Raw genomic sequence first — 24,227 nt, forward strand, 5'->3', positions numbered from 1 at the left:
CTTTAATTAAATGTCCTGAACCTCAGAAACACTGTCTATGCTTCATGAATAGGCTCTCTGAGTTTATGTTGTGACATGTCTTCTTTTGAGAAAGAGCAGAAACATGCACAAGTCATTGTGTATTGGAGTTGTCTTTTACAATGACAAGGATTTGCTTTATCCCTAATCTAACACTGAATCAAAACAGCTGATGTACGACTTTAGTTTTTGGTTGTTTCTCAAATTGAAAGACGATTCAGTAAAATCACACAGAAATATTAGCTGAGCATGGGTTCTGCAGAAAGGTTTTTGACAGGGTAAAGAATAAAAACTATGTTGAATGCCAAACTCAGAGACCACCAAGCAGGGTTCCACCAAGACCTCTCTTAGAAAGAGTAGTGACAGGCAGAAGGAAAGGAAATCAGTATTATTCTCCTCACTCTGCATTGATGCATTCAATCCATGGCTATATTGTTATACATTATTACGTTTATGAGGCAATCAGTAAAGCTTACTAAATGGTAATACATTAATTTGAATGTCCCATGTGACACCAAGTTAACCATGAATGTACCCATCCAGACAACAACTGTGGTCATGTTTTAAGGCACTGAGCAGAGGAACTGGCTAGTATTTTCTCTTTTCTCTTTCACTCCTCTTTGGATCAACAACATGCACCTACTGTATCTTATGAAAATGCTCTACTTTAGTACTCATCAACCAACCCATTTGTGCTAAACAACTATAGGCCTGTAGCATTAACGTCCCTGGCTATTAAGTGTAGTATTATTCATGTGTACTGACTCCCTCTTTCTGACCCTATCCTCTCCCCCTGGGGCATCCTCCTGGACTCGCCTGGTGGCCGGAACTGGGGCTGCGGCCAGAACTTGGGGGGCGGTAGCTTTTGGGGGCATCATAACTATTAGAATGTGATGACAATATTTCATACGGCACGCTTGTGTCAGAAAGAGAATGACCAAAATATAGACAGAGGAGAAAATGGCCAGGCCACAGTGGGTCACCGCCAGAGCATCCGTTTTGGTCCTGTAAACATGACCACTGCACTGCCGCGCCCCCTTCAGGTCCCTCTTCGCCATCCTCTTCCTCACCTGAGAGGTGAAAAACAAGGACATAGACAGGGAAATAAAGGGTTTTGTACTTTTCTGATTTCAATGTCACTAAAATGTCAGCTTAACTGGTCACATTTTACTCACGCTAGATCAACAATAACTGCAGAAAGTGCATTGTATAATTGTATAATTCTAGAATTACACAATGGCGGTTGGGTGACCTAAAAAGTCTCATCCCTGATTGGACTAAAACTATTCAACCTGTAACAAAGTGCCTAGGTAGATTGGAACCATCATTGTACACACACAGCTCACCATGAAAACCATCTTATTTCTGAGTGCTTTGTTATGACATGATCCAATCGATGTCAGACATCTTACCTGATAAGAGCAGAGCAGGGCCAGGAGCCCTAGGAAGAGGCAGTTGCCGAACATGATGTTAAACACAGAGCAACAGAAGTAGTCTTTAACCTGGACTCCCATGTGTCTTAGAGCCCACTGCTGTTATGGCTATCGGGGTTGTCTGGGCTGGCCTGAGCGTCCACGATCTCCCTTCTCTTCCTCTTCTTCTTATTGTCCCTCCTCTTCAACATCACCACAGTGATCCATCTCTATGTCAGCTTCACAAAAATCGAACTGCACTTCAGGCATATCAAAATCAAATCCTTCCTCCATGGTCAGGGTGTGATCTGAGTGGGCATTCTATGTTGTGTGTCTGTTGTTGTGTCTAGTTTGTCTGTTTCTGTGTTTGGGCGTGATATGGTTCTCAATCAGAGGCAGGTGTTACTCATTGTCTCTGATTGGGAACCATATTTAGGTAGCCTGTTTTGTGTTGGGTTTTGTGGGTGGTTGTCTCCGGTGTCAGTGTTTTTACCACTGTACCACTGTTTTGGGTTTTCACGTTTCTTGTTTTGTAGTTTATTCATGTATAGTTTCATTATTAAAGAACCATGAATTATAACCACGCTGCATTTTGGTCCGCCTCTCCTTCCCAGGAGGAATCCCGTTACAGAACCACCCACCACAACAGGACAAAGAGGCGTGGTGAAAAGCAGCAACAGCAGGAGAGGCAGCGATGTCTGGACTATACGACTTGGGAAGAGATAGACAGGTGGGCGGTCGACCCAGGGAGAGTGCCGGAGCCGGCCTGGGATTCGCTGGAGCAGTGCGAGGATGGTTATAGGAGAATGGAGTTGGAGAAACAAGCATGGCGGCGCGGTAGGAAGCCTGAGAGTCAGCCCCTAAAATGTATTGGGCGGGGGCACACAGGAAGTATGGCGAAGCCAGGTAGGAGACCTGCACCAACTTCCTGTGCTTACCGGAGAGCGAGAGAGACTGGGCAGGCACCGTGTTATGCTGTGGAGCGCACGGTGTCTCCACTGCGGGTGCATAGCCCGGTGCGGTTCATTCCAGCTCCTCGGATCAGCCGGGCTAGAGTGGGCATCGAGCCAGGTAAGGTTGCACAGGCTCGGTGCTCAAGAGCTCCAGTGCGCCTGCACGGTCCGGTCTGTCCAGTGCCACCTACACGCACCATCCCTCCATTGGCAGCCCCCCGTACCAGGCTTCCTATGTGTCTGAGTCTCCAGTCTGCCCAGCGCCATCAGAGCCGCCAGTGCCGCCAGTCAGCCAGTATCCGCCAGTGCCGCCAGTCAGCCAGTATCCGCCAGTGCCGCCAGTCAGCCAGGATAAGCCAGAGCCGCTAGTCAGCCAGGATCCGCCAGAGCCGCCAGTCAGCCAGGATCCGCCAGAGCCGCCAGTCAGCCAGGATCCGCCAGGATCCGCCAGAGCCGCCAGGATCTGCCAGAGCCGCCATTCAGCCAGGATCTGCCAGAGCCGCCATTCAGCCAGGATCTGCCAGAGCCGCCAGTCAGCCAGGATCTGCCAGAGCCGCCAGTCAGCCAGGATCTGCCAGAGCCGCCAGTCAGCCAGGATCTGCCAGAGTCGTCAGCCAGTACGGAGCTACCCCTTTGTCCCGAGCTACCCCTCTGTCCCGAGCTGCCCCTCTGTCCCGAGCTGCCCCTCTGTCCAGAGCTGCCCCTCTGTCCCGAGCTGCTCCTCTGTCCCGAGCTGCCCCTCAGTCCAGTGGGGTCATTTAGAAGGGTCGCCGTGGTTAGGAGGCCACGGAAGCGGACAATGGGGCGGACTAAGACTATGGTGAAGTGGGGGCCACGTCCAGCACCAGAGCTGCCACCCTGTCTGTCATTCAACAGAGAAACACGTTTCTTATTTCTCTCCTCCTGACCTTCCTGCCATGTAAGTGGGGTGATTTTCTCTCTTCAAATACAGGGTACAAAACAAGATTGGACACTAAATCCAGTAAATAAGGTTGTTTTTGTCCATGTGTTCTTTTTGTATAAAGACATGGATGGTTGGAATAAGTAATTTATTCTCTTTCATCAGGTTAAGTTCCCTGTCTCTCTCTCCTCCCTGCCAGATATACACAGCATTGGTTTGACCTCTTCCCCTGCTCAACTTGAAACTCCTGGGGAATCAGTGAAACTATCTTGCCAAGTCTCTGGCTATGTCCTGATAGACTATAGTACAGGTTGGATAAGATGTCAGCCAGGGAAAACACGAGTGGATTGGGATCATTTGGGCCAGTGGATACATCATCTTTGGAACCTCTTTTAAGAGCAGAGACAGTAGTAATGTACTATACTTAGACATCACCGGTCTGCAGGCTGAGGACACAGCTGTGTATTATTGTGCTCGGTGGTCACAGTGATACAAACCAGCACCAGAGCTGTACAAAAACTCACCCACCCCAAGAACGGTTGGAGTTATATGTATCCACCAGGAGTGGACGATCTTAGCCTTTACATTAAATATCCTGCTATGATCTGATGACTGTATGAACTAGATGTAGTATCAGTCACTAGTCATTACATAGGTTGACTGTAGGATATGAACAGATATAGGTATAACACAATACCCTCACTATTAAACATGTGTTAATATCAATGGAGTACAAGTAAAGATATAGAAAATGACTCAAGTAAAAGTGAAAGGCACCCAGTAAAATACTACTTGAGTTAAAGTCAAAAGGTATTTGGTTAAAAATATACTTAAGTATTAAAAGTAAATGTAATTGCTCAAATATACTTGTTACGAATCCCTTTGGCCCGGCAGTCTAGGGGGGATGGTAATGAGACCCATAACATGACTCATGCAAAGTATAACAGTGAAAAAGTAACAGTGAGAACAAAAACCACAGACAACTAAATTACCGTCAAACACTCATGGTAAAGGGGGGTGGGAAAACGGTAAAGGGGGGTGGGAAAATGGGCTGAGCTGGACCCAAGGGAAGGGAGAGGGAGAGAGAGAGAGACAGAGAGAGAGAGAGAGAGAGAGAGAGAGAGAGCAGGTGTCTTCTGATTAGCGACTGATTGGGGAATGATGATTGCCACCTGTGAGGAGGGGAGAAGGAGAGAAAAGAAATACACACAAGATATTACCGTATATCCTATATCCGTAACAATACTTAAGTATCAAATGTAAAGTAAATCTATAAATAATTTCAAATTCCTTATTAAGCAAACCAGATGGCCCACTTTTCCTGTTTTTTTAATTGAAGGATAGCCAGCGGCACACTCCAACACTGAGACATCCTTTACAAATTAAGCTTGTGTGTTTAGTGAGTCCGCCAGATCAGAGGCAGTAGGGATGACCAGGGATGTTCTCTTGATAAGGGCATGAATTGGACAATTTTCCTGTCCTGCTAAGCAGTCAAAATGTAATGAAAACTTTTGGATGTCAGGGAAAATGTATGGAGTAAAAAGTACATTATTTTCTGTAGTGAAGTAAAAGTACTCAAAAATATACATAGTAAAGTGAAGTACAGATACCCCCAAAAATGACTTATGTAGTACTTTAAAGTATTTTTACCTAAGTACTTTGCACCACTGATTAACATGTTATTCAACAAATACATATTGTGGGATTGATTTCGTGGATGTTTCAGAAGTTTGCCCCTTTATCATGCTATGACAACATGATGGCAGCATGTACCAATATTACTTTACTGTCATGAGTAATAATTTGTACTTTCATTCTGAAACGGTCCTTACAACTCCTCCTCGGGTTTGTGTTGTAATGGAAATGTATTCTCCATCAATATACCTGACAAAATAGATACATGGAACACAAACAGTAGGATTTCTTCTTCATAACAGAGCATCTCAAGATGACCTCATTCCAGGTGATCTGTGGGTATCTATCAAAGCCTCTTGTGATTGGTCCTCCCAGTAAGGAGGAGCTCATGCAAAACATTCTAGATTTTAGTTTCAACTTCAACAACATGTCTGCTTTCTATTTCCACAGGTATTCATGGTCAGACACTGACCGATTCTGGACCAGTAGTTAAAAAGCCTAGAGAATTACACAAACTGACCTGTACAGCCTCTGGGTTCACATTCAGTAGCTATGAGATGAGCTGGATCAGACAGGCTCCTGGGAAAGGACTGGAGTGGATTGCTTATATTAGCACACAGAGTAATCCAATCTCTTATTCCCAGTCATTCCAGGGTAGATTCACCATCTCCAGAGATGACGCCAGCAGTAAGATGTACCTACAGATGAACAGCCTGAAGAGTGAGGACTCTGCAGTGTATTATTGTGTCACAGTGGTAAACTAATGGGAGCAGCCGTACAAAAACCCCTTCCGCATTCAGCACAGATAATCTTATTTCTGATGAACGTTAATAGCAATATGTTTACAAGCACCGCAATACATTTGTTTTTACAATAATAACTTTATACATATAGTTTAGGATTACCAATAATAAGAAAACAATGTTTAACCATTCTAGAGTGTAGTGTTAGAAACTGACACATTATAAATATTTTATCACCATTTGCACTGATATTCCCAGTACTTTTATATACTGATTATCTTCATTATGCAAATATAATCTCACCCCTCGCTTCCTCTCACTCGCAGTTATATAATGCTCTGTCTGTCTGTCCTACATTCTTAGGAAAAAAGGTTCCAAAAGGATTCTTCAGCTGGCCCCATATTAGAACCCTTTTCGGTTCCATTTAGAACCCTCTGTGAAAATAGTCCTACATGGAACCAAAACGGGGTTTTCCTAGGATTCTCCTATGGAGACAGCTAACGAACCCTTTTAGGTTCTAGATAGCTCCTTTTTTTTTATAAGCGTGTAGTATTTCTCTCTGAGTCCTGGAGAGTAAATACTGCTGTGATACTGATGTGACTCCTTGATTGATCTGACCTGTCATTCCTCTCCCTCCTCAGGTGTCCATTGTCTGGTCGTACTCACACAGGCTGAACAGTCAGTCCAGGGTACCCCTGCAGGATCCCTCAAACTCACATGTGCCTGTAGTGGATTTACTCTCAGCAGTACTTGAATGCACTGGATCCACCAGGCACCTGGAAAAGGACTTGAATGGATCATTTACTATCATTCTGACTGGAGTAAGAGCAATGCCCAGGTAGTACAGCGCTAATTCACTGCATCGAAAGACAGCACTAATTTCTTTCTGCACATAAGCCAGTTGAAGCCAGAGGACTCTGCAGTGTATAAACGGTGCTAGAGACTCACTATGGTTAAACAAATGAGAATAGCTGTACAAAAACCATCTGGTAGAGAAAGGAAGGATGTGCACAAACCCACAGACACACATATGGTATGACCAGTAGACCATGACAAGGGGATACATGAGGTACAATTCTAAGGATGTGTCAAATAATAACACAATGATACACCTGTTAAATACATGGTGCTAGTGTTGTTGATGCACCAACAGGGGACACTCTCTCTCCCTATGATTAAAATAAAAAGACCCGTACTGATGAAGGCTCTGATAATTAGAAAAAAGTATCATATGGATGTTTATTGAAAATGCTTTAGTTTGTCAAAATGAAAGTAGTGTCTTAAATATGTTTCATCCACCACAAGTAGTACCTAATGCTGTAAATGTAGTATTTAATATTTACCCCACCCTCCTATTCAAAAAGACAACCTAAAGAGGGTCTCTGAGTTTTCAGAGTGCAAAGATTGTGTCCAGTAATATTGGAGATGGTCCTGTAGTGTCTCTTACTGTTTTATGTATCCCCTCCCCCTTTACGTCAATGCAAACCTGGTTCTCTTCCTACTTAAACCGAATATGGCTGTCTGTGTCTGTTCTCGTTCCTCCCTCTGTGTCCTGGAGAGAAGAGCAGCTCCACCAGTTCAGCTTCAACACAAACCATGTTCCCTGCATCTCTGCTGCTGCTGGCAGCTGTATCCTGTGAGTCTCTCTGGGTTTGGAGGAAGAACAAAGCAAATAAAATTGCCTGTAGTATAAAACTGGCTTCAACACAACTACTAGAATGTATATATTGTAACATGTTGCTATTTTGTGTATTTCATATTGTTCATTATTTTATTTCCCAGGTGTACAGAGTTATGAACTCTCTCAGCCAGCATCTATGACTGTCCTGCCAGGTCAACCACTGACCATCTCCTGTAAGGTCTCATATACAGTTACTAACACTTGGACAGCTTGGATCCGAAAGCCTGCAGGGAAAACACTGGAGTGGATTGGAAATGTATATTCTGGAGAAACACGATACAAGGATTCACTGAAGAACAAGTTCAGCCTCTCAGTAGACTCTAGCACTAATACTGTGTTTTTAAAAGGGCAGAACCTTCAGACTGAAGATTCAGCTGTGTATTATTGTGCCTACCCTCACAGTGATACAAACCAGCACAAGAGCTGTACAAAAACCAACCTCTTGGGATATGCTGTACATAAAATGGAAGCTGAAGAGCAGACGTAATTCTCCTCTGTTCCACTCAAAAAATATATGATTTATCCATAAAATACTCAATGAGAAAGTTTAGCTCCTTTTTATTTAACTAGGCAAGTCAGTTAAGAAAAAAATCGTATTTTCAATGACAGCCTAGCCTCTTGAATCTAGGGGGCACTATTTTTATTTTTGGAAAAATAACGTTCCCAAAGTAAACCGCCTATTTCTCAGGACCAGATGCTAGAATATGCATATAATTGACAGCTTAGGATAGTAAACACTCTAAAGTTTCCAAAACTGTCAAAATATTGTCTGTGAGTATAACAGAACTGATATTGCAGGCGAAACCCTGAGGAAAATCCAATCAGGAAGTGCCTCTTATTTTGAAACCGTTGTGTTCCTATGCACCCCTATTGGCCATTGAAAGGGATATCAACCAGATTCCTTTTTCTACTTATTCCCTAAGGTGTCTACAGCATTTTGACGTAGTTTCACGCCTTTATGTTGAAGAATGAGCGTAAACGACTACATTGCGTAAGTGGCCAGCTGAGGGCTCTCAGAGTGATTCTTGCGTAAAAGACAGAGGTAGTCATTTTTCCTCTCGCTCCTACTGAAAATCCAATTGTCCCGGTTGATATATTATCGAATAGATATTTGAAAAACGCCTTGAGGAGTGATTATAAAAAACGTTTGCCATGTTTCTGTCGATATTATGGATATAATTTGGAATATAATTGGATATAATTTTTCGCCGTTGTCGTGACCGCTATTTCCGGTGGATTTCTCAACATAACGTGACCAACAAATAGAGGTATTTTGGGTATAAAAATAATCTTTATGGAACAAAAGGAACATTTGCTGTCTAACTGGGAGTCTCGTCAGTGAAAACATCCGAAGATCATCAAAGGTAAACGGTTCATTTGATTGCTTTTCTGATTTTCGTGACCATGCTTCCTGCTGCTAGCTGGACATAATGCTATGCTAGGCTATCGATAAACTTACAAACGCTTGTTTTGCTTTGGCTGTAAAGCATAATTTCTAAATCTGAGATGACAGGGTGATTAACAAAAGGCTAAGCTGTGTTTCACTATATTTCACTGGTGATTTCATGAATATGAATATTTTCTATGAATATTTTTTGACTGTTGCGCTCTGCTAATTAGTGTAGTTGATGAGAATTCTCCCAGATCCAGGATGGGTAGTTCCAAGAGGCTAGGAACAATGAGTTAACTGCCTTGTTCAGGGGGAGAAGGACAGATTTTCACCTTGTCTGTCACGCCCTGGTCTAAGTATTTTGTGTTTTTTCTTCATGTATTGGGTCAGGCCAGGGTCTGGCATGGAGTTTTTGTATTGTGGTGTATTTTGTCTTGGGGTTTTGGTTGTATATATTTGGGATTGTAGCTAGTGGGGTTTTCTAGCAAAGTCTATGGCTGTCTGGAGTGATTCTCAATCAGAGGCAGGTGCTTATCGTTGTCTCTGATTGGGAACCATATTTAGGCAGCCATATTCTTTGAGTTTGTCGTGGGTGATTGTCCTTAGTGTCCTATGTGTCCTCTTTGTTAGTTTGCACCAGATAGGCTGTTTCGGTTTTGTTTATTGTTTTTGTAAGTTCGTGTTTCTTTGTTGTATTAAACATGGATCGCAATCGACACGCTGCAGTTTGGTCCGACTCTCCTTCATCACCACTAGAAAACCGTAACAGAATCACCCACCACCAACGGACCAAGCGGCGTGTCAACAGGCAGGAGCGGCCGAAGAAGGAGATGCTCAACAAGGATTTCTGGTCATGGGAGGAAATCTTCGATGGGAGAGGACCCTGGGCTAAATCAGGGGAGTGTAGCCGCCCAAAGGAGCAGCAGGAACAGAGGCACCAGAGGCAGCAGCAGCAGGAGCAGCAGCTGCAGTGGGAGAGGCTGCACTACATGGAGAAATGGTCATGGGAGGACGAACTGGACGGAAATGGACCCTGGGATCAGCCTGGAGATTATTGTCGCCCCAAAGCCGAGCTGGAGGCAGCAAAAGCAGAGAGGCGGCATTATGAGGAGCTAGCACGGCAGAGCGGATGGAAGCCCGAGAGTCAGCCCCTTAAATTTCTTGGGGGGGGGCTCACAGGGAGTATGGCTACGCCAGGTAGGAGACCTGCGCAAACTCCCTGTGCTTACCGGGGGGCTGGAGAGACCGGGCAGGCACCGTGTTATGCTGTGGAGCGCACGGTGTCTCCAGTGCGGGTGCACAGCCCGGTTCGGTATATTCCAGCTCCGCGTATCGGCCGGGCTAGATTGAGCGTCGAGCCAAATGCCATGAAGCCGGCTCTACGCGTCTGGTCTCCAGTGCGTCTCCTCGGGCCGGCTTACATGGCACCAGCCTTGCGCTCGGTGTCTCCGGTTCGCCTGCATAGCCCAGTGCGGGCTATTCCACCTCGCCGCACTTGCAGGGCAACCGAGAGCATTCAACCAGGTAAGGTTGGGCAGGCTCGGTGCTCAAGAGCTCCAGTGTGCCTGCACGGCCCGGTCTATCCGTCACCACCTCCACGCACCAGTCCTCCGGTGGCAGCCCCCCGCACTAGGCTGTCTCTCCGGCCCATCCTTACGGGGGCTCCCTCTTCTCCTGCGCTGCCGGAGTCTCCCGCCTGTTCAGCGCAGCCAGAGCTGTCAGTCTGCATGGAGCAGCCAGAGCTGTCAGTCTACATGAAGCAGCCCGAGCTGTCAGTCTGCCTGAAGCAGTCAGTCTACATGAAGCAGCCCAAGCTGCCAGTCTGCATGAAGCAGCCAGTCTACATGGAGCAGCCAGAGCTGTCAGTCTGCATGAAGCAGCCAGAGCTGTCAGTCTGCATAGAGCAGCCAGAGCTGCCAGTCTGCATGGAGCTGCCAGTCTGCATGGAGCTGCCAGTCTGCAAGGAGCTGCCAGTCTGCAAGGAGCGGTCAGTCTGCAAAGGGCTGTCAGTCTGCAAGGAGCTGTCAGTCTGCACGGAGCTGTCAGTCTGCACGGAGCTGTCAGTCTGCAAGGAGCTGTCAGTCTGTAAGGAGCTGCCAGTCTGCAACGAGCTGTCAGTCAGCACGGAGCCGCCAGAGCTGTCAGTCTGTAAGAAGCCGCCAGAGCTGTCAGCCTATATGGAGCAGCTAGTGCCGCCAGTCTGCCCAGCGCCGCCAGTGCCCCCAGTCTGCCCAGCGTCGCCAGTCTGCCCAACGCCGCCAGTCTGCCCAGCATCGCCAGTCTGCCCAGCGCCACCAGTCTGCCCAGCATCGCCAGTCTGCCCAGCATCGCCAGTCTGCCCAGCGCCGTCAGTCTGCCCAGCGCCGCCAGTCTGCCCAGCACCGCCAGTCTGCCCAGCGTCGCCAGTCTGCCCAGCATCGCCAGTCTGCCCAGCGTCGTGAGTCTGCCCAGCGCCACCAGTCTGCCCAGCATCGCCAGTCTGCCCAGCGTCGCCAGTCTGCCCAGCGTCGCCAGTCTGCCCAGCGTCGTGAGTCTGCCCAGCACCACCAGTCTGCCCAGCATCGCCAGTCTGCCCAGCACCGCCAGTCTGCCCAGCGCCGTCAGTCTGCCCAGCGCCGTCAGTCTGCCCAGCGCCGCCAGTCTGCCCAGCGCCGCCAGTCTGCCCAGCGCCGCCAGATCTGCCAGTCAGCCAGACTCTTCCAGATCTGCCAGTCAACCAGACTCTTCCAGATCTGCCAGTCAACCAGACTCTTCCAGATCTGCCAGTCAACCAGACTCTTCCAGATCTGCCAGTCAGCCAGGATCTGCCAGTCAGCCAGGATCTGCCAGTCAGCCAGGATCTGCTGAAACCACCAGCCAGCCAGGATCTGGTAGATCTATCTACCTGCCTGAGCTTCCTCTCACTCCTGAGCTTCCTCTCACTCCTGAGCTTCCTCTCACTCCTGAGCTTCCTCTCACTCCTGAGCTTCCTCTCACTCCCGAGCTTCCCCTCAGTCCCGAGCTGCCTCAGTCCCGAGCTGTCCTTCAGTCCCGATCTGCTCCTCAGTCCAGTGGGGTTCTGGGTGAGGACTACTAGGCCATGGTCGGCGGCGAGGGTGGACTATCCAGGGACGAAGGGAGAGGGGACTAAGACATTAAATGAGTGGAGTCCACGTCCCGCGCCGGAGCCGCCACCATGGACAGACGCCCACCCGGACCCTCTCTATTGTTTTGAGGTGCGTTCGGGAGTCCGTACCTTAGGGGGGGGGGGGTTCTGTCACGCCCTGGTCTAAGTATTTTGTGTTTTTTCTTTATGTATTGGGTCAGGCCAGGGTGTGGCATGGAGTTTTTGTATTGTGGTGCGTTTTGTCTTGGGGTTTTGGTTGTATATATTTGGGATTGTAGCTAGTGGGGTTTTCTAGCAAAGTCTATGGCTGTCTGGAGTGATTCTCAATCAGAGGCAGGTGCTTATCGTTGTCTCTGATTGGGAACCATATTTAGGCAGCCATATTCTTTGAGTTTGTCGTGGGTGATTGTCCTTAGTGTCCTATGTGTCCTCTTTGTTAGTTTGCACCAGATAGGCTGTTTCGGTTTTGTTTATTGTTTTTGTAAGTTCGTGTTTCTTTGTTGTATTAAACATGGATCGCAATCGACACGCTGCAGTTTGGTCCGACTCTCCTTCATCACCACTAGAAAACTGTAACATTGTCAGCTCAGGGATTCGATCATGCAACCTTTCGGTTACTAGTCCAACGGCTCTAACCACTAGGCTACCTGCCGTCCTTTGTTAAAAAAAATCTGAGGTGAACTGGTCAATATACTAAATGCCCCTAAAATAACGGTGGACAACATATGCTAAATTGTGATACAAAATATTGACTAGCCTTACCACTAGGTTATGTAACAATACATGGGGTAACATGCCACAATTACTGAACTTATGCAACATTATGACAAGCCATAGGACACAGCCATTCATCTTCCTTGGCCAAAATATGGTGCCATGACTCCACAATTCATCACTGTCACAACTGGAATTACTTATTTACATATACAAAAGGTATGTATATATTTTATGTACAGTACTTATGTACTGTGCCTTCGGAAAGTATTCTGACTACTTGACTTTTTCACACATTTTGTTACATTACAGCCTTACATCTATTAAATAAATTGACATATTCAGCAATCTACACACCTACATACCCCATAATGATGAAGCAAAAAAAGCTTTTCGAATTTTTGCTAATTTAAAAATAAAAATCATAAATAACTTACATAAACCTTCAGACTCTTTGCTATGAGACTCAAAGTTGAGCTCTGGTGCATCCTGTTTCAATTGATCGTCATTGAGATATTTCTAAGACTTGATTGGAGTCCACCTGTGGTAAATTCAATCGATTTGACATGATTTAGAAAGGCACACACCCGTTTATATAAAGGTCCCACAGTTGACAGTGCATGTCAGAGCAAAAACCAAGCGGTGAAGTCAAAGGAATTCTACGTGGAGCTCTGAGACAGGATTGTGTCGAGGCACAGATCTGGGGAAGGGTACCAAAAAATGTCTGCAGCATTGAAGGTCCCCAAGAACACAGTGGCCTCCATCATTCTTAAATGGAAGAAGTTTTGAACCACCTTGACTCTTCCTTGAGCTGGTCGCCCGGCCAAACTGAGCAATCAGGGGAGAAGGGCCTTGGTCAGGGAGGTGACCAAGTACCCGATGGTCACTCTGACAGAGCTCTAGAGTTCCTTTGTAGAGATAGGAGAACCTTCCAGAAGGACAACCATCTCTGCAGCACTCCACATGTGGAGTCAGATGTGATTGAACAAGATTGAACTCTTTGGCCTGAATGCCAAGCGTCACGTCTGGAGGAAACCAGGCGCCATCCCTTTGGTGAAGCATGGTGGTGGCAGCATCATGCTGTGGGGATGTTTTTCAGCGGCAGGGACTGGGAGACTAGTCAGGATCGACTGAATGATGAACATCGGCAAAGTACAGAGTGTCCTTGAGTGGCCCAGCCAGAGCCTGGACTTGAACCCGATCTAACATCTCAGGATAGATCTGAAAATAGATGTGCAGCAACGCTCCCCGACCAACCTGGCAGAGCTTCAGGATCTCTGAAGAATGGAAGAAACCCCCCAAATCCAGGTGTGCCAAGCTTGTAGCATCATACCCAAGAAGAATTGTTGCCAAAGGTGCTTCAACAAAGTACTGAGTGAAGGGTCTGTTTACTTATGTAAATGTGATATTTGCAAACATTGATAAAAACTGGATGCTTTTTATAGTGGAGATCAAGTTTATAAATAGCTTGGCTGTGCAGATGAGACAGTGGATTGCGCAGTCAGATGGAACAGAGTAAATAGGCCTTTTAACATCATAGATTTAGCCGGTGATAACTTGTGGAATAGACACCGGCTGGAATGCGGTTTAACCAATCAGCATTCAGGATTAGACCCACCCGTTGTATAATTGAAAACAATCACAGCGTGGTACTTAATTGTTACTCAGAAATGATTTCATGTTGAGATAAAAATGGCTGCATTGGACTTTGAACAAATTATTCAGGTAGTGGTGCGTTAGTAATATCACTGGAGAAGCCAGAAGGAAAACAATGCCATATTACAACCTACGTGTTGTGATAATTGCGCTGTTTGCTCTTTAACCTGTTAGTTCATATGCCTTCTAACCATGATATATAGGCCTAAAGGCAGAGACAATAAGAAGACACATTGGCAGAATAAATTCAACGACACCTTTGTTTCATCACAAAACCGGAGAGCAACAGCTGTCCTGTGGAGTCCACAAAGCATATTGCTTGCAACAAATAGTTACATGACCAAAAGCATGGTCAAGCAAGTTAATGTTTCCATCATTTTCAGACCACTAATCAACTATTGACTTTAGAACCACAGAGTTAATGTAAGTCGCAAAGAAAACAGGAGCTGCCTCCACTTCTCCAGCACCATTTCAACTTCAACATGTCAACATCATCAAATTACCCATGCTTAATCTAATACAGTGACAACTAAAATATACCAAAAACAATTTAGTTCAAGTAACATAAGCTAAATATGATGTGGCTGTACATTTTTCTGATTTATGTGTGTGTGTGTGTGTGCATGCGTGCGTGTGTGTTCGTGCAAGTAGAAAAAAACGGTCTATCAATCTGTCATACAACACACACTTTTATTTTTAGTTGTCTTAGGCTACCTAGCTAAAATGCTTGCTCGCTAGCCTAACTTCCTTTCATGGGCAATGTTAGCGAGTTAACATTAGCCTCCTACAGTACATCTAGCTACATATTGAACTTCAAACCTCTCAGGACAGGGGCACAATGTATAAATTAATGGTTGGTTCAGAATCTCCATTATAATCGTTGGCCAGTAGGGAGAATTAAGTAAAGCCACACGTAAAAATCTCCATCCATGGCTAATATAGGAAAGGGTCAATTTTAGCTAGGTAGCTAGCAACTCGAGGACAACAACATAACGAGAAGCAACAATTCAAGTTGTTTCTGTCAATGACGTATGCTCTTGGTGCGATTTCATAGGAGTGACGCCAAATCCAAACTGGCTTCCCTATATACTTTTTTTGGTGTGCCAGGACCATTCACAGTTGAGCTCACTCAGTTCAGCTCAACAATGATTGGCTATTATTTTAACCTTTTTTTTATCAAGGGAGGCCAAATGCTCGCTATCAAGGGAGGCCAAATGCTCGCTAGCTTCCCTTGCATTCAATGCTACGGGCGGCAACAATGTCATATTCTTTTGGACCAGACAGCATCATATAAATGGCCTACACATACAGAGACAAATATCGCTCGGATGCTTTCTCCGGTGAGATACATTTAGCCTCTTGCAAATTGAAGGACAATTAGGAAACACAGAGAGCCGAAAGATAAAGATTTAAAATATGTATCTGTCAATTTTTGGGGGAAGCCTGGCTTCCCTTGGGATCCTTGAATTCCTGCCACTGCATATGAAGCTGTTCCCCATCTCTGAGTTCTCTATATTACATTATTGTATGTTATGTGTTCCTGTACCCAACTGCCCTGTAAGGAGGAGTCAATGCATAACTCTGAGCTATTCCATCACTACTTATCTCACTGCAGAGTGGAGGAGAAGCATTGACTAGATTGAGGAACAGAGACACATCATAACTACTAATAATTAATCATGACATTTCCTATTGTGGCTCTACTGATGACAATGGGCTTGACAGGTGAACACTATTAGACTGTTTTTATTTGATACAGAATGATCACAGAGGTTTTGAGTCCAGAGATTTTCTCTAATGTTACTTTGTTTCCACAGGTGTTCGCAGTCAGACATTGACTGAGTCTTGACCAGTGGTTAAAAAGCCTGGAGAATCACACAAATTCATTAAGGAATGCTGTGCCATTAGCAAAAACATTGAAACAATTCATTATTGTGTTATAATAACATGCTGTAAACAAAGAGAGAATCAACATTTCACTCAACTTTGTATTTAATTTCACAGTTCATAATGCAGGTTGGTTCAGCTTGTAACAGTCAATCAATTTATTCATTTTTATACTAGTTATTTACAGTGGTGGAACAAATACCCAATTGTCATACTTGAGTAAAAGTAAAGATACATTCATAGAAAATGAGTCAAGTTAAAGTGAAAGTCAACCAATACAAGCATTTGGTAGGGATGACCAGGGATGTTCTCTTGTTAAGTACATGACTCGGTCCACTTTCCTGTCATGCTAGGCATTCAAAACGTAACGTGTACTTTTGGGTGTCAGGGAAAATGTATGGAATAAAAAGTACAGACATTTACTTAGGAATGTAAAATGATAAGTTTTAAAAAGTATAAATAGTAAAGTACAAATACCCCAAGAGACTAGTTAAGTATTTTTACTTAAGTCTTTTACACCACTGGTTATTTATTTGGACTCTACTTATACTAATAAGTGCCATACTGTTTGTGCTTGTACTTGATTCATCACATACATATAGGGTTTTTGTACTGGTCTGTTGGTGGTTTGTATCACTGTGGCCACCGAGCACAATAGTACACAGCTGTGTCTTCAGTCTGCAGATTCTGTCCTTTTAAAAACACTGTGTTGCTGGAAGTGTCTCTTGTGACACTGAACCTGTCTTTTAGGGAACTTTGAGATCTTGAGCTTCCATCATAATAGATGGTCCAAATCCATTCAAGTGCTTTTCCTACAGGCTGACGGATCCAGCCGATTCCATAGACGTTGCTGCTATCAGTCAGAGAATAACCAGAGACCTTACAGGTGATGCTCAAAGACTCTCCAGGCTTTACATCCAATGAGCTTGGTTGGGTGAGCTCAAGACCACAGTGCACACCTGTCAATGGAAGAATTAGAATGAAAACAATCTATGGATTTACAGAGTAGTCAGAAAAGTAATTTAACAGTTGAATATATTGATATAGAACTGCAAATAAAATGTTCAGTTTCAAAAACAAATCTAAGGAGACTCACATGATGCAGCTACAAGCAGCAGCAGCAGAGATGCAGGGAACATGGTTTGTATTCAAGCTGGGTTGGTTCGATGCTGGATTCTTAACTCTTACTGAAAGAAAGACAGACACTCCACTTTATATAGACAAAAGGAATTTAACTTTGCATAGACCTGAGAGAGTTAACCCCATGGAGATGCAAATATATTCTGTGTACCAAGAGCCAATGTCTCCTCCCATTACAATAGTCTGCTATAATAACTGACCCCCAGAGACTATCTCCCTAATTCACAACTGTCATTTTCAGTCTACACCTTTGTTTCAAAAATCTTAGAACATCCCCTGTGTAATGGCTGTTGGTGGAAGAAGGTGAGGACCAAAGCGCAGCGTGGTACGTGTTCATGTTATTTATTAAACTGAAGACTAAATACAACAAGTAACAAAAGAACAACCGAAACAGCTCCGTCAGGTACAAAACAGAAATTAACTACCCACAAAACCCCTGTGGGGAAAAGCTACCTAAGTATGGTTCTCAATCAGAGACAACGACAGACAGCTGTCCCTGATTGAGAACCATACCGGACCAAACAAAGAAATACAACACTAGAGAATGAACATAGAATGCCCACCCTAGTCACACCCTGGCCTAACCAAATTAGAGAATAAAAACCTCACTATGGCCAGGGCGTGACACCCTGTCACAAGATTTTCTATCTCAATGTTCTAACTGAACTATTTTATAACTCCATCTGTATCCTAGAGGTTGTAAGACTCTAAGTTGTAATAAACAGACAGAGTCCCAGCATACAAATGATCAGTTCTTTATTCAGAGAGCTCTGCCCTTCTAGTGCAGAGCTAGTCTTTTTACACACACACACACACACACACACACACACACACACACACACACACACACACACACACACACACACACACACACACACGTTTATTTATCAAGTTTACTTATCATGGGCTACTCCATAGTCGGACAGGCTGAACTTTTCCACTATCCAGGGTGAGGACAGAATCTTCTGTTATTGGTTTCACAGTTGCACAAGTTGTCTGTCCATAGCTCATCTTATCCTTTGTTGTCATAACTACACCCTGCTTACATAGCTAAAAATAAACACAATGTCCTAATTCTATCCTGCCTAAGCCGCACACATGATCAACTTATAGTCTTATGTGTCTAATGGATTTCACACAAAGTGATACAGTTTCAGGGTGAAATATCTTAGTCATTACTTTAAACACAAATTCTTCTATCAATCCACCCATTGACTAAATATTACACACACAAGATAAATGTTTTTAATTAATTAATTAATTCCTCAACTTAAGGGGTTAGTTCTATCCCTACTTCTAGTTATAGCTCTTCACTTTTTAGGATTTTCACTACAACCTTCACACATCAGAATTAAGAAAATTGTAGGTCATCAGGATCGAATGAATCAGCATCGTCCACAAGGCCCGGAGGCATGTAGCATTCACCCCATTGGTCGGAATCTGGAATTGGTCCAAACCTCACCGTCTGCTGAGTTACCGCATTCTCCAGTGCCTTATTCACCAACTCTCGGACAAAAAAATAAATAAATCTCTATTGCATAATCTTAATTTACCACTTCATGTCTAAAAGTGTTTGTGTTGTTTCCAGGTGAACCATCCTTGGAGCTCCTTCTAGTCCCCAGTGAGGAGCCGTCAGGCTCAGGGACCCAGAAACTCATGTGTTCTGGGTGGGGCTTCAACCCTCAGATCAAGTGGCTCTCTGGGTCTGAACAGAGGTCTGCAGCAGCCTATGAGAGAAGGATGGGGGAAGACGGACATGTGGCACTAACCAGTTATATCACAGTAACACAGCAGGATTGGAACCAGGGTATGGTCTTCACCTGTGAGGTCATCGACACGGATCTTCAGAAAACTACAAGGAAGAGCACCAGTTTATGTACAGGTGGTTGTGAACTGATAGACACCCACTACCTGTTTCAATTCAGCTTCAAAAATCCTACAATGTGATTTCTGGATTTCTTTTCTCATTTTGTCTGTCATAGTTGAAGTGTACCTATGATGAAAATTACAGGCCTCTCTCATCTTTTTAAGTGGGAGAACTTGCACAATTGGTGGCTGACTAAATACTTTTTTGCCCCACTGTATATGTTTGTTTCTTTGCATTATGTATCTGTCACTGAAATCTCATTATGACACTTACTCTAATTTTATTGCTGGCTAAGCCACAGTTACACTCGGTGTTCTCACATCCTGTTCAGCATTTTGAATGTAAAACAAACATTCCAAGGTTTTCACATCAACTTAAACTTACTTCCTTTTTATTTATTTTTCCAGACAAAATGATGACTTCAGGACACTTCCATATGATGGATCCCTAGGAGTTCAACTGGAAATGAAACCATTTATTTCAACCTTTTCTTATACAATCACAACACGTTTCTTAAGAAAATTGCATAGTTTGAATTTCTTACGGTTACCTGTTGCAGGTTTGATGACAGGGAAGTGTTCTTGTTTTTATTCCCCACAAAGACAGACAATGTGGAGGTGTGCTTACTTGCTCTCATTTCTTGATAAAACGCTATAGAATTTTTGAGCAGAGATAAAAATAGATATTTAACCACTACTAAATAAAGCATACCATAGCAGTTATTGCTGAATTATCTTCTGATAATAAAACATGATTTCAAACTACTTACTTTGTCCTTCTCCCTCTTGTGTGTTATTTGTAGTTTATCATTTTTAAGTCATGTTAAAATATATACCTTTAGTAAGAATATAAATATGGTTGCATATGTGATTTGACATAAATACATATAGAGAACATTAAAGAGCATATGAGTAGGACCATGCTTTTTGGTTGTTGTTTTTCTGGCACTTTCTACTGAGATGGGGTGGCAGGGTAGCCTAGTGGTTAGAGCATTGGACTAGTAACCGAAAGGTTGCAAGTTCGAATCCTCGAGCTGACAAGGTACAAATCTGTTGTTCTGCCCCTGAACAGGCAGTACCCATTGATCCTAGGCCATCATTGAAAATAAGAATTTGTTCTTAACTGACTTGCCTAGTTAAATAGTTAAAATAAATAAATATGTTTGCTGCTGCTAGAGAATCCTAGGAATGGACACAAGTCTTGTTGTGTTTGTTTGATGGGGGGGATTTGTCAAAGCCAGGGGAGGTGTAGCTCTTTGAATCTTATTCACACAAAGCCTATTATTTGGGAATACTATTTGTAGATCAGCCTCCACTGGCTTAGGCGATACTGCCACCAAATCACATGCACAACCAGACATTAATTTACTGATTGATTGGAGACAGCTTGTGTCAATTAAATACAATTTATTAGGATTTTCTACCCGCAGCAAACCCACCCCTTTGCTGTCATGCACCTCATTTCATCACTGTAACACCATTGTTGTCCACTAGAGGACGCCACAAGACTGTGGTGCATCTGACTGTGGGCTGGTACGTTTCCCATGTGAAAGGCCAATCATGTGTGGCAGTGGTCACTGGTCTGTATGCAGATGCTCACAGAAAACAACAGAAAATATTAGCTGGCTGCATTTAGGGAAGGTCCCCATGAATACAGAGGAAGATACAGTTGCATTATTCTCACAATCTGTGCATATGTCTGCAAGAAAAAATGAAAGCGTGTGAGCGTGAATATCTGTGTGAGTGTATGTGTGTGTGCTGTTGTGACATCTGAGTGTGTGTGTATATGTATATCTGGAGGGTTCGAAGGAATTCACGTGAGAGGGAAGAGACTGAGTTCACCCAGCTTCCTAATTGGCTGGCTCTTGTGTAATCTGGCATCGTAAGTGCTCTGATTGGCTCAGACCGCCGTGACTGAGGACCAACGCTGTGACACTGTTGCCGGGACTGAGTCATAGCGTTTTGCCAACTGACGTGCCAAGGGGCTGACGACAGGGGAGAGGAGGGCACATTGCCCAGCAGGCTGTCCATCTAGCAGCATCTCCCTGTCTGACCACCTCTTTCTCCATCTGACCCTCTCCCCAGTCTCCATCACCAACCATGGAGAAATAACCAGTGAACATCCTCACTCAGTAGGGCACAGACAAATGACAGCCGTTTAGCCGGATAGTCACCCTCTAATCAGCATGTCATTGGTTACCACCGTGATCACCAACATAACTAAATCAACATCAACACTGTTGTCAGCTCCACCATCATCATCATAACTATCCTCTACCCAGATGCTGCACTGTTCTGCGTGTCTCCACAGTGTGTTGTTTATTTCAGTGCGCTGGTTAGTGGTTTGTGTACTGGATCTTTATCTCTGTATGGATCAGTAGAGGGAGATGTAATCCCTGCCAGGATGTGTCCCAATAGACTGAAGTGGCTTCCGCTCCTTTTCTCCTTCCTTCCTCTCCACAGATGTGAAATGCACAGAGATGAACCTTCAGAAATAAGTTTCCACCATATTGTTTCCACATATCCCGTGTGCTCGGATTTGTACAGGTTAAGGGAAGGTGACAAGGAGAGGAATCCAATCTAGGATATTGGGCTGCACCCCCGTCTCAACATGCCTTGTTGATGTGTGGTGATTCCCTGGATTAAAGGCTGGTAGCACTTCAGTTTACAGTGCTGAAATAACAGGGTAACGTCAATAGGAAACTACAGGTAAATAAGACTGCAATGACCAGGTAAGAAAACTGTAAAAAACTGTTATTACTCTGTATGTTACTGCTAAATACAGATATCAAGTGATATGAATTCACCTGGTTGTTATTTAGAAGCAATTATTTGTTAATGAAGAACTGTCAATAATAGAGGCTAATAAGCATAAGTATTTAAAAAGTATTTAAAGGCCCAGTGCAGTCAAAAGCATGATTTTTTTCTGTGTTTTAATATACACTGCTCAAAAAAATAAAGGGAACACTTAAACAACACAATGTAACTCCAAGTCAATCACACTTCTGTGAAATCAAACTGTCCACTTAGGAAGCAACACTGGTTGACAATAAATTTCACATGCTGTTGTGAAAATGGAATAGACAACAGGTGGAAATTATAGGCAATTAGCAAGACACCCCAATAAAGGAGTGGTTCTGCAGGTGGTGACCACAGACCACTTCTCAGTTCCTATGCTTCCTGGCTGATGTTTTGGTCACTTTTGAATGCTGGCGGTGCTTTCACTCTAGTGGTAGCATGAGACGGAGTCTACAACCCACGCAAGTGGCTCAGGTAGTGCAGCTCATCCAGGATGGCACATCAATGCGAGCTGTGGCAAGAAGGTTTGCTGTGTCTGTCAGCGTAGTGTCCAGAGCATGGAGGCGCTACCAGGAGACAGGCCAGTACATCAGGAGACGTGGAGGAGGCCGTAGGAGGGCAACAACCCAGCAGCAGGACCGCTACCTCTGCCTTTGTGCAAGGAGGAGCAGGAGGAGCACTGCCAGAGCCCTGCAAAATGACCTCCAGCAGGCCACAAATGTGCATGTGTCTGCTCAAACGGTCAGAAACAGACTCCATGAGGGTGGTATGAGGGCCCGACGTCCACAGGTGGGGGTTGTGCTTACAGCCCAACACCGTGCAGAACGTTTGGCATTTGCCAGAGAACACCAAGATTGGCAAATTTGCTACTGGTGCCCTGTGCTCTTCACAGATGAAAGCAGGTTCACACTAAGCACATGTGACAGACGTGACAGAGTCTGGAGACGCCGTGGAGAACTTTCTGCTGCCCGCAACATCCTCCAGCATGACCGGTTTGGCGATGGGTCAGTCATGGTGTGTGGTGGCATTTCTTTAGGGGGGCCGCACAGCCCTCCATGTGCTCGCCAGAGGTAGCCTGACAGCCATTAGGTACCGAGATGAGATCCCCAGACCCCTTGTGAGACCATATGCTAGTGCGGTTGGGCCTGGGTTCCTCCTAATGCAAGACAATGCTAGACCTCATGTGGCTGGAGTGTGTCAGCAGTTCCTGCAAGAGGAAGGCATTGATGCTATGGACTGGCCAGCCCGTTCCCCAGACCTGAATCCAATTGAGCACATCTGTGACATCATGTCTCGCTCCATCCACCAACGCCACGTTGCACCACAGACTGTCCAGGAGTTGGCGGATGCTTTAGTCCAGGTCTGGGAGGAGATCCCTCAGGAGTCAATCCGCCACCTCATCAGGAGCATGCCCAGGCATTGTAGGGAGGTCATACAGGCACGTGGAGGCCACACACACTACTGAGCCTCATTTTGACTTGTTTTAAGGTCATTACATCAAAGTTGGATCAGCCTGTAGTGTGGTTTTCCACTTTAATTTTGAGTGTGACTCCAAATCCAGACCTCCATGGGTTGATAAATTTGATTTCCATTGATAATTTTTGTGTGATTTTGTTGTCAGCACATTCAACTATGTAAAGAAAAAAGTATTTAATAAGAATATTTCATTCATTCAGATCTAGGATGTGTTATTTTAGTGTTCCCTTTATTTTTTTGAGTAGTGTATATTTCCACACTATGAGGTTGGAGTAATACTGTGAGATTGTGAACTTGACGATAATGCACTTTTAGTGTAAGAGCTGTTTGAAAAGGTTTCCGGAAATTTCAACCTGTTTTGGTGGGGTTTCCCTTGGCGATTGATGTAGTCTTTGCCCTCCTCCAGAGACTCTATGGTTAGGATGGGCAGGATGGGACCAAAAATCTCCTCCTGGATTAGAACATCAGACTCCTGCACGTCCACCAACACTGTGGGAGCTAGAAACACCATAGAAACACCATAGAAACATCAGACTGCACGTCCACCAACATTGGGAACTAGAAACACCATAGAAACATCAGACTCTCCTACACGTCCACCACTCTCCTGCATGTCCACCAACATTGGGAGCTAGAAACACCATAGAAACATCAGACTACTGCACGTACACCAACATTGGGAACTAGAAACACATAGAAACATCAGACTCCTGCACGTCCACCAACAGTGGGAGCTAGAAACACCATAGAAACATCAGACTCCTGCACGTCTACCAACATTGGGAACTAGAAACACCATAGAAACATCAGACTCCTGCACGTCCACCAACATTGGGAGCTACAAATGATT

General features: G+C 44.6%; 1 long non-coding RNA gene and 1 gene segment (V, D, J or C); one reads left to right on the forward strand and one right to left on the reverse strand.

Moving 5' to 3' along the window:
- The first annotated feature begins 14,426 nt into the window (after positions 1 to 14,426).
- LOC109886210 (uncharacterized) lies at positions 14,427 to 19,867 on the forward strand. Its single transcript, XR_002254694.2, has 2 exons — positions 14,427 to 19,118; positions 19,511 to 19,867. It is a non-coding gene; the product is annotated as an uncharacterized LOC109886210 (long non-coding RNA).
- LOC109876177 (Ig heavy chain V region PJ14-like) lies at positions 16,180 to 17,283 on the reverse strand. The segment is given in 2 exon segments: positions 16,180 to 17,055; positions 17,193 to 17,283. Coding segments are annotated over 2 exon segments (369 nt in total).
- Positions 19,868 to 24,227: the final 4,360 nt, after the last annotated feature.

Source organism: Oncorhynchus kisutch, linkage group LG6 (genome assembly GCF_002021735.2).
Source record: "Oncorhynchus kisutch isolate 150728-3 linkage group LG6, Okis_V2, whole genome shotgun sequence".
NCBI lineage: Eukaryota > Metazoa > Chordata > Actinopteri > Salmoniformes > Salmonidae > Oncorhynchus > Oncorhynchus kisutch.